This window comes from Hydra vulgaris, chromosome 09 (assembly GCF_038396675.1).
Source record: "Hydra vulgaris chromosome 09, alternate assembly HydraT2T_AEP".
Classification (NCBI taxonomy): domain Eukaryota; kingdom Metazoa; phylum Cnidaria; class Hydrozoa; order Anthoathecata; family Hydridae; genus Hydra; species Hydra vulgaris.
In genome coordinates this window covers 62,613,791-62,625,000 of record NC_088928.1, presented here as the reverse complement: position 1 = coordinate 62,625,000, position 11,210 = coordinate 62,613,791, and the positions used below count along the sequence as shown (strand labels likewise).

At 29.0% G+C, this 11,210-nt stretch overlaps 1 protein-coding gene across 3 annotated transcripts in view; it reads left to right on the top strand.

Moving 5' to 3' along the window:
- The window catches only part of LOC105843426 (slit homolog 3 protein), a 106,475-nt gene that overhangs the window by 58,757 nt on the left and 36,508 nt on the right, over positions 1-11,210 (top strand). For 2 of the 3 annotated variants that reach the window (XM_065806288.1, XM_065806290.1), the window contains exon 12: positions 7,723-7,794. The exons of the other annotated variant lie outside the window; for it this stretch is intronic. In XM_065806288.1, coding sequence (XP_065662360.1) covers positions 7,723-7,794 — 72 coding nt within the window. The remainder of the gene's footprint in view (positions 1-7,722; positions 7,795-11,210) is intronic. 3 annotated transcript variants of the gene reach the window in all.

The following is an 11,210-nucleotide window of genomic DNA, read 5'->3' as shown; positions in this document are numbered from 1 at the left end:
TTTTCATTGTCAGTAAAAATTTCGGAACTCAGTTTTTCCATCTTATCACTGGTAGGCTTTTCTGTTTGATCTAATTTTAGAGCTAATTTATGTAGCTGATCTGTAACCACAAATCTTTATTGACAGAATTCAGAATATTGTATAATTTCATTAATAGCTTTTAGATCTAAAGAAGGTGCTAAGGCAGGTATAGGAGTTTTAATAAACCATGGAAAACAAAATAGTGCTGTAAATGAAGCAATTTCATGAATCAGCTTTCCCTCTTGCAATGATATTATATTAGGACATACCCTACTGAATTGTGTCTGAAGAAGGTTGTATGTTAAATAATAAACTCCCTGTGCCATAAGCCTGGCATAATGCGAAGCCATTTGAAATCTAAAGTGAAAATTTTTACTTTGCCACCTAACCATAGAACTGCTAATTGTATAAAATACTTGTAGTCATCATTTCTTGGAAACATATCATTATAGAGGCAATTTTGAAGGAATGTTAATGATTCAGAAGCCTAAATTAAAAAAAAAAAACTTTTAAAACTATTAAAGCTTTTAATCAATCACATTAATCTAATTAGGACAGTTAAACCAACCTGCTTTTCCAAAGAAGATCTAATTTTTTTTGAGTCAAATCTCTTTAGGTTATCATAATTTATCTTTTCAAGAATCGATTTCCAATTACACTTCAGCCTTTTAATTAACTCAGTCTTAGTCCGCTTGTTTTACCACCAGTAAGAATACTTGAAAAGTGCTGAAATATATTTATTTCAAATCATTAAACTAAATTTTAATAATAAGGTGAATCATTTAATTTATCAAGAAATATTCACAATTAAATATATAAATAAATATAAAAATATTTTATGACTTTTTCAATATTTACCTTTTTATATGTAATTCATAGACATAATGACGACAAGCCATCCAAAGCAAACCTTCTCCTCCTCACTGCTCAATTAGAGTACAGACTCCTTTTAGCCAACCATTATTTGTGACTGTGGTGTCAAAGGACAGACAATCAACATAGTCAAATAGCTCCCAGTCTTTTAAAGTTTTTTTGATTGCTTTTCCAAGAGGCTGTAGATATTGTTCATCTTGGTCATTATCTAAAGTATTTAAATTTTTTCTTATGATTTCAAATTTCTCAGTAAGCAACTATTTCTGTTTTCTCATGGACTCTTTTGTTCTTTTTTTTTTATTTCTCTCTTTTTTTGTTTTTTTACTTGTAAAAAAACAAAAAAAATTGTAATTATTTGTGAAATTTTATCTTTACCTAACATTTTCTGAACGCGCGCTTCTTTCTGGTCGTTAAGAAAATCTACATCTTCTTTTCTAGTTTTTAAATCTTTAGTTTTATCTTTCATAATAATATCTTCACAATTGTTTTGACTTACAAATACCTCCTCTAGCATTCTTGAAAAATTTTATTTTTTTAAAACCATATTTGCACTTAAACGGTTCCTGTTTTTGTTTAAATTTTTTCTCTTTTTTTTTAAGTTAACAATCTTGTCTCTAAAGCAAAAGTAGAAAAATGCATTAAAATTAATGTAATTTATTATAAATATATAAAATTTTATGACTTCATAATTGTTACTTATATAAAATTAATTTGAAATTGGATTAAACTAAAAATTTAAAATCATTTTAATATAATAAAAACCTGATATGCTTGTCAGTATTAATAAAAGGAATTCCTGCTTTTTGCCAAATTTACTTCACCTCGTAAAGGATGCATGGTAAACATTTTTGCAGACAACCGCCTATTTTAGCACATTGTGCAGTAAAGAAATCACCAAAAGGACATAAAGCTGTACAAACTGAAAAAATGTTTGGAAAATCAGCTCTTAGCATGAGATCTTTGTAATGTATTGCAATACAGTTTTTTTAGTTGGCAATTGTGATAGGCATTGTTCCAATTCTTTTTCCAACAAGAAAATCTTCACGATGAAATATTTTTCCGAAGCTATTGCTTGTTGACATTATTTTTATTTACACTAAAATAAAAATTTTGAAAATTACTGATTTTTTTAAACTTTACACCTCCCCACCCCACCTCCCAAATTTACACTGCATATATTTAAATGGGTAGGGCTGACCACTTTCATCAATTTTGCAATAAAACAAAACATAATCTAAAATAAGATATATAAGGCTACAAAAATAACCCTTAAGATATCTTTGAAATATTTCTAAGTGACCCTGCCCCACTCATTATTATTAAAATTAGAAGTTTTCTTATTTTTGGACTGCTGGGACTGACCATAGGGGTACCCATAACAAAAAAAAATCATTATTTTAATACTTATATAAGCAAATTAATATAATTATAATAATTGTATTATTTATTTTAATTTGCTTATCTTAATCCATACAGCTTTTTTAGAAAAAGAAGGTGCCACACTGCTCACCTAAATTAGCAGCATAAGATATATATATATATATATATATATATATATATATATATATATATATATATATATATATATAACTTTTATAGCATATTTATGTAGGCATTTACTCGCTTTTGTTGCTTATCTCAATCGATATGGTTTTTTTAAGAAAAAGAAGAAAAAAAACCCTCAGTCGATCTAGCAGCACTCCACTGCGAGTCAGGCTATTTGTCAGTCGATGTATGTACTGAAGACCCTGACAGCAGGCTATTTCAGTATGACGTCACACTGCTCACCTAAATCAGCAGTATAAGATAAATATAGACCAAGCGTTTATCTAGAGAGGCAAAATGTTGTTGTGCTTCACAAAGAAGGTTATTCGCAGCACCAAATTTCATTCAAAACAGGGTATTTGAAGACTGCTGTTACAGAAATCATTAAAAAGTTTAGAGAAACTGGCTCCCTTAAAGATAGAGAGAAAAGTGGTAGACCTCCTAAGCTAACAAAAGATAACCATAAAAATATAAAACCCTTTTTTTAAGAAATAGGAAAAAACATCAACCAAGTTGGCAAAGGACATTAATACAGCAACTGGGGAAAATGTTAGCTCTTCTTGTATTTGACAACACTCAAATCCGGATAAAGATGGTGTGCTGCAATTTGTAAACCATTATTACGGCATGACAACAAAGAAAAATAACTTAAGTATGCAAAACAACACTAGAAATGTTTAATCAGGTTCTGTACACTGATGAGTCCAAATTCGAAATTTTTGGAACGAAAAGATGCAGTTATGTTTGAAGAAGAATTGAAGAAGAAGCTTATCAGCCTGAGTGTTTAAACCTTACTATACAACACAGAGGAGACTCTTTACATGGTTAGGGCTGTTTATCTTCATCTAAAGTAGGTGATTCGATCAAAATAAAAGTGCAACTCACCAGGGAATGTTATGTGGATATCTTAAGGCACCATGCTGTACCATTCAGAATGAGACTAATAGGTCATAATTTTATTCTGCATCAGAACAATGACCCAAAACATTGTTTCAGAGTGGCAAAAAATTGTTTAAATGAAATGGCAGAAGAAGGAGTACTGGAATTGATGACCTGGCCTGGTCCAGATTTGAACATAATCAGGTATATTTGGGATTACCTGGACAGAGAGACGGTTGAATATGCTCTTCGAAATGCTGAAGAATGTTTTGAAGTGTTATAATTATGTTGTATGGATCTATTACCCGGCAAATATTGGCTGTGATTAAAGCAAAAGAAGGACATAGTAGATATTAGGAGTTTTTTATGAAGTTTGACATTAAAAAGTTTGTAATTGTTCCATAGTTTGTGTGAAATACATGTGTTTTAATAAGTTTATAATTTAGAACTACTAACTTAAATATTAGAGAAGAATTCTCTGGGTTTTTTTGAAAAAATGTAAGTGGCCTAAAACTTATTCATATATTGTATATATATATATATATATATATATATATATATATATATATATATATATATATATATATATATATATATATATATAACATCTTTACTTCCAACAAGGCTGCAAGCAACCACTATTAGAGTTGGAAGAACTGGAAGAGAAAAGGTGAAGTTAATAAAGCAAGATAACGAACAGATGATTTAAAAAGATTACAATTTATATACATCAGAAAAACAAGAACAAGGGAGTGAATTCCAAAGAACTAATGTTCGAGGAAAAAACTAGATGAATATGAATTTTTGAAGCACTTAGCAACAGTCACAGTAAAAGAATGAGACTTAATTGAATGACAAGTAACATGAAAATGACTTTTAGTAGATAGTACAAAAGGCACTTGATAGATAGAACAGCGCCCATTAAAGTACTTATAGAAAAGAGAAAGAGGACCAACATCATGATGATGTGACAATAGTTGAAGGTCAGCTGCAAGCATAGGTCCAACTATATTTACAATGCATTTTTGCACCTTGTCTAAAAGAAAAAAGGCATTGTTCAAAGATTCGGTCCAGATATGGCAACAATATTCTATAGAAGGATGGATGTGAGATTTATAGAGATAAAGAATAGAATTTTGAGTAAAAATGTGTCGAGCACAATAAAGAGATGAAACATTAGCAGATGCTAATTTTGCAATGGATTTGATATATGGTTTCCAAGATTGAAAGTAAGAGTTAATCCTAGAAGATGAAGAATAGATGACTCATCGAGTACATTACTTTTCTTAAATATAGGAAGATCTATTTTGTTGGATAACGATTAGCTGAAAAAAGATGAGTTTTATCTGAGTCAAAGTTCACCAGCCACCGAGAATCCCATGCTGTAGAAGAAGTGAGATCCTTTTCTAAACTCAAATGCCTCTTCCAAGCAATCTGAGAGTGTTGGCTTTTTATCAAGACAAGAATAAATGGTAGTATTATCAGTAAACAATGCCACTTTTATACTACGAAAGGAAGGAAAGATTCAATTGTCTTAAAGATAGTACCTGATACACTGTAAGAAGAGTTATCGTACAATATGTTAACAATAATAGGTTTTGTTTCATGATCGATGTATATATATATAAATATAAATTAACTACATTTATTTAAAGTTCTTTAAAATAAAACTAAAAGACAATTTAACAAAACAACAACGCTTTTCTTTACAAAACCTAAAAAAGCATTCACACCTAAAGATATATCCATTTGGCAAAGGAACAGGTTTTGCTTTATTATATCAAAATGTAGCAAAAGATAAGTTAAAAGAACAAATAAAAAATGGTAAAGTTATTGATTATGACTCAACACTCACATTCAATACGAAATTTCAAAAACTGTTATGTAAATTAAGAATGGTTTAAGCTCACAAACCAGAAAAAAACTACCCAATGTGTCCTGTTGTTTATACTATTAACACACCACCTTATGGAACATCAGAGTATATTATATTGTTATATTTTGTTTTGTAGGACTTTATTATAAAATAAAACAAAAAAATTAAATATCACTTTTAACTGCAGTTAACAAAAAAATTTGTTAAAATTTATTACATTTAAAAGAAAAATTTTAAAATAGGAAAAAATTGAATATGGAGCATTAGTTAAAATCCTTGTGTGGAGTTTCAAATAGTAATTCTTACTCAGTGTTTCATCTCAAACCAAACTGATGAATTGGTTGATGACCAAGCACCAAAATATATTACAGTTGCGAAGTAGGCTCGTTTATTTAAAGATGGTGGAGAATCTTAAAGACAATCTCTTCTCAGAGCATCCTCAAACTACTTATGCAGCTAAGAATATCGAATGAGTACATCCCATTATTGAAGAAAATTCTTACTCAACACAAGATATAATTGAATCCTTGAAATGGGTTAATCATTTTAAAAAAGGAAAACTAGTTAACCAATTAAAATCGAAAGGATGAGGTTAAGGCATGTAAGGAAAAGTTAGGTTGTTTTGAAGCAGCCCATGAAAATTATGTGATGTTATTACAGGGAATGAATCGTGGTCTTATTTTAGAAAAGATAGACACAAGTGGACTAATGCTGGTCAGGTTAGTGAATGTTAAAGTTTGAAAAATGTAATAAGATGCAACAATTTTGAATGGAAAAAAATCTTTTACAACTTTAAAACAATTGGTGTTGTTTATTTGGACCATATCAAAAGAGTGACACTATTACTAATTAATACTATATAAACATTTGATTAAGTTATATTTGAAAATCATGTTGAAATGAAATTTACATAGAAAATGAAAGATATGTTAAAATATGTTTGAAAACTATGTTTTAACATCAATATTATGTTCAAATATATGTTCAATATTTTGTTCAAATAAATCCTCACTATACAGGGTGCGTAAAAAGTTCCTGCACTCAGTATTTACGACGTAAAAACACGTAGAACTATCATAATGTGCCAAAAGTTTAAACATTTATTCTTAACAACATACTAAACAACAAAAACAAGTCAGATCTCAAAAAGTCCTCCTTTCGCCTTGATTCACGCCCTGAGACGCTTGGGGAATGCTTCAACCGCGGCTGACACCATATCATCGTCAAGATGGCCCATTTTCTTTCAAGTGCTTGCCGTAGAGAGTTCAAATTTGGATGACGAACAGCTCCAGCCTTGGCCTTCATAATTCCCCAAATGGAATAGTCGAGGGAATTAAGATTCGGCTGTTTGGAGGCCACTCTTCTCATATGATGAAACCCGGAAAATTGGCTTTGCAGTAATCCTGGACGACCGTTGCTTTGTGGGCTGGGGCGGAATCCTGTTGAAACGTCCAAAACCGCTGTCCAAGTGTGAATTGGTCCAAGTTAATACCTCTGTCGTCAAAATATCATCCAGGTAGTTTTGAGCTCTGATTTTCACTCCCTGATCGACAAAAACCAATGGCATCTTGCCGTCTCCTGTAATTGCTCCGAAAACCATCACTGCTTGGGGGTGAGCTGTCTTTGAAGCAATTCGACCTTTCTGGTTTGCTTCTTGAACGTTTCCAGCGATTATCCGGTCCTTCTGATGGTTCACGGACTGCTTGACAATGAAGAGACACTCGTCCGTGAAGAGAATCGTCGAGGCGTTTGCCGGTTTCTTGAATCGCTTGAGAAGCTCCTTGTAACAGGCCAAACAAGTGGCTTTCATCCAATCAGTAACTTCGTGAGCTTTTTGTGGACGATTTGCCGAACTGAACCTTCCGAAATCCCTTCATCCTTGGCCATTTGTCTCATGGATCGTTTTGGGTTGTACCGAATCTTGTCGTGGATTTTTTTGACAATTTTACCCGAAGTTGCAGTTTTTGGTCTTCCAGAACGTCAACGATCATCAATGGAACCAGTTTCTTCAAGTCGCTTCAAGCAATCGTAAACCGTACTCCGCGGAACATTCAGAAGATGAGCGATCTCCGATGCTTTCTTTTTCTCTTTAGCTAGCCTCTCGATTGCCAGCCGCAAGTCTCTTGATTTCGTCATGGAACCTAAAAACTTCAATATTAAAACATATTCAAAGATTAGAGAAGAGCATAAATAATGCAGAAAAATAAACGGTATGCTTTAAAATAAGGGAAATAACGTCATTGCCAGAGAAATGCGGGAACTTTTTACGCACCCTGTATAAGATTTTGTTTGAAACCTATTGCAAAATAAATAAACAAAGACCTGTAAGAGGCTCTCACAGTTTTAAATTTCTCCATTATAAGGCAATATTAAATTTCTCCATGACAGATAATATTTACTACTTGTTAGCAACTTAGTAATTATTAAATATGTTTAGTTTGTAATTATTTTGATTAAATATTTGTTAATGGTAACTATGATAAATATTTGTTAATGGTAACTATGCAACTAAATATTGTTTGCTTTAGGTTTTTACAGGAAAATCGAATTGAGTGGATTGAAAGAAAAATATTTGCTGATATGAGAAACCTTCAACAATTGTAAGTAATACATAAGTTTTAAATGGCTGTTACTAGATAATCTGAACAAATAATGTATGACACTGAATTTTGATAATATGATCAAATAATGTACGACACTAAATTTAGATAAACTGAACAAATAATTGATTTATGATACTGAATTTAGACAAATTAAACAAATGAGTAATATATGAAACTAAATTTAGAGTAGAGCTAGATATAGAACTACATGAATAAATTATTATAAGATATTTAAGAAAAAAAGAGACTTATTGAAAAGTAAATGTTTTTTTATTTTGTGACTTAAGATCAATAGTATAAAAAATCTGGAATTGAATTACATCAGTGAAACACAACTTGTTTTAAAGTTTAAAGGGCTGTCAGAGTGAAGGTATGAACTTTATGCCAAAATTTCAACATTCAGGTTTTAACTTTTCTCCTAAAAGTATTTCTGGCCATTAATTTACAAATACAACAAATCGCTGATATACAAGGGAAATGCATGAAGCCCAAAAACTGTGTTTGTCTGGCAATTCTAAAAATGTAAACAAAGTGACATCACTTGTAACATTTTTGCCATTCATGTATCATCAGGATTTTTTTTTGTTAAAATGTATGCAAACAGTCAAAATGTTGAAATTAAAATTAACAGCAATTTAATAAGATTTTAATTAAGAAAATTTGCATTTTTTGTGTTTGAGATTGATGTTTCCTCCAGACATGGAGAAAACTTCAAATATTTATGTGAGAGTTGCCTTAATTGGAACATTTTAGGAATAAATATTTATTTACCAAAGATGGTTTAACTATGAAAACATTTATGATTTGATTAATACAAGCAGACAACCCTACAATACTTTTAACCATAATTTGACTTAATTGATTGCACTGTTATTAATAATAAATGTGTTTTTGCAAAGCTACCATTTTGTTCCAATCAAAGCAACTGGTTCCCTAAGTTAGAACACTTTGATTCCTTAATCAGAATAGGTTGTTTTTGTTTTTTTTAAAAAAACAGTAAAATCAACAAAACCGATTTAAAATGATTTTTATCTTTACAGTGAAAATTTGAACAGTTCATTCAAAACTTATAATTAGATTAATATTACCCTGACAAACAAAGTCTACAAACAAAAAATTGTATTAAAGCTTCAACTGTCATGGCGTTCTCTTAATTTATTGATTAAAAATCACTAAATAAAGTATTATTTTTATGATTGTTATTAAGTATTTTTAAATAGCGCTTGAACTTTTTCTACAACCCAATTTTATTACTGATTAAGTAAGGAAAAAGTTCCAATCAAGATAATCAATAGTTACCAAGGAAACTTCCAATCAACGAAACTTTGGACTATAGTTACCAATAATATATAGTAATCAATAATAATAGTAACCAAGGAAACTTTTGTCTATTTTGTTACATCACTACAACATCATGCTTGCAGCAATTTATAAGATAAGTTTATATTGTTATTTTGCATTTAAAATCCCATCGAATTAAACACAAAAAACCATATAACCTATAGCGTATAGTTTACCCAGCGCAATCTATATAGCGTGAACACAAAATTAGATCACCGAAAAAAAATAACGCAAAAAAACTTTAAATCAATGGTGCACATGCATTTTTTGAGGAATAACTTTCAAAATGTGTCAAAACGTAGAAAATAAGGTGTTTTACTAAAAAAATGCAAAATATGGCCATAATTCATTTTTTTTCAAAAATAAATGCAAGTGCTCCAATTATGTCAACTCTCCTCTATATGTTTATACCTATGTCAAATAAAGATGATTTGCAAAAAATTGTGATAGTTACAGTCTGGGAACCTAAAATTTGAGATGCCTTTATATTCTTAACTAAATTATTATTCATCAATAAGTTATAAATTTTCTAAAATTATTTCATAAACAAAACTTTTTCTTGTTTACATTATTACGTTTCTGTTTGAACACCAGAAATTAGCTCATTTCAAAAGTTTTTTCCCATATATAACCATTTAGTTTAAGCATTTGACATAAAAAAATAATTGTGGACAGAAGTAGTAATTTGTGTCATTTGAACTTTTTAACACTGTTCCACTTGATTTCCTATTCTACTTTAACCCCTGTGTATATATATATGTATATATATATATATATATATATATATATATATATATATATATATATATATATATATACAGGGTGCAACAAATCAAGTAACATACGAATGTTTGTTAAAAAAAGGACAGAAAAACAAACATCACGTTTCTTTTATTTTAACATTGGCGTTTGCTAAAATTTTTAAAAACGAACCCATTACTTCAGCAATTTTTTTTCCAAAAAAATATGCAATTGATAGTTTTTTTATTTATTATAAAAAACACATATATATAATAAAAAACAATTTGTTACAAAAATTTAAAACACATTTTCAAGGACATAAAAAGAAACCATGCTTAAACATGATTACTTTCTTTAATAACATTACTTATTATTTAACTTAGCCTTACTTCAGTAAGACTAAGTTAAATAAATCTTACTGAAAAGTAATTATCTTAGCATGGTTTTTACATGTGTTTATAAAAGCATCAAAAATTTTGTTCGAAATTAATGCATTTGCAATTACTTTAAAAGAAACCATGCTAAAACATTGCTTTCTTCAAAACTGTGCTTTTTTTTTTAATTTTATTACTATCGTTAACGTAAAGTTTGTTTGCATACTATAAATATTTTTAAAAGTTTTTAAAAGTTTTTTTAAGTTTTGCTGAAATTTTTATAATTTAATAGAATATATAGATCTATTATGTCCATTATAGTTTTGATTTTTTGTTATGCGTTTAACAACACCAATTGTATGATATTATATAATACCTAATATTATGATTATAATAGTATCATATTAGGTATTTAATAATAACCTAATATAATAACTTATATATACTTAATATTTTTATACTATTATTTTTAAAGGTTTAAAAAAAGAAAAACAACTTTACTTTTAGTTCTCTTTTATTTAATATCAGTAAATAAATTAAACACACTAAATTGAAAAAAATTCCCTATTTTGTATTAATAGAAAACAGTTTACAGTCAAAAGGTTATTGCATATTAGTTATTTTCAATTAATTTGCACGCACTTTGCAAATGCAAAATGTGTATATATATATATATATATATATATATATATATATATATATATATATATATATATATATATATATATATATATATATATATATATATATTAGTAGAAAATCAGTTAACAAAAATTTTTTCCATTTAACACTGTGTTTCATCAACAAAGATTCATCAGAAATGAATGATTACATTAATAAAACTTCAATTTATACCAAAAATTAAATTACAGGAAGTTGAAAATGTCTTAACTACTGTAAATTTTTCACACATTTGCTATTTTTTTTAATGTTTTTTTAAAGAGGGTAGTTAATGTA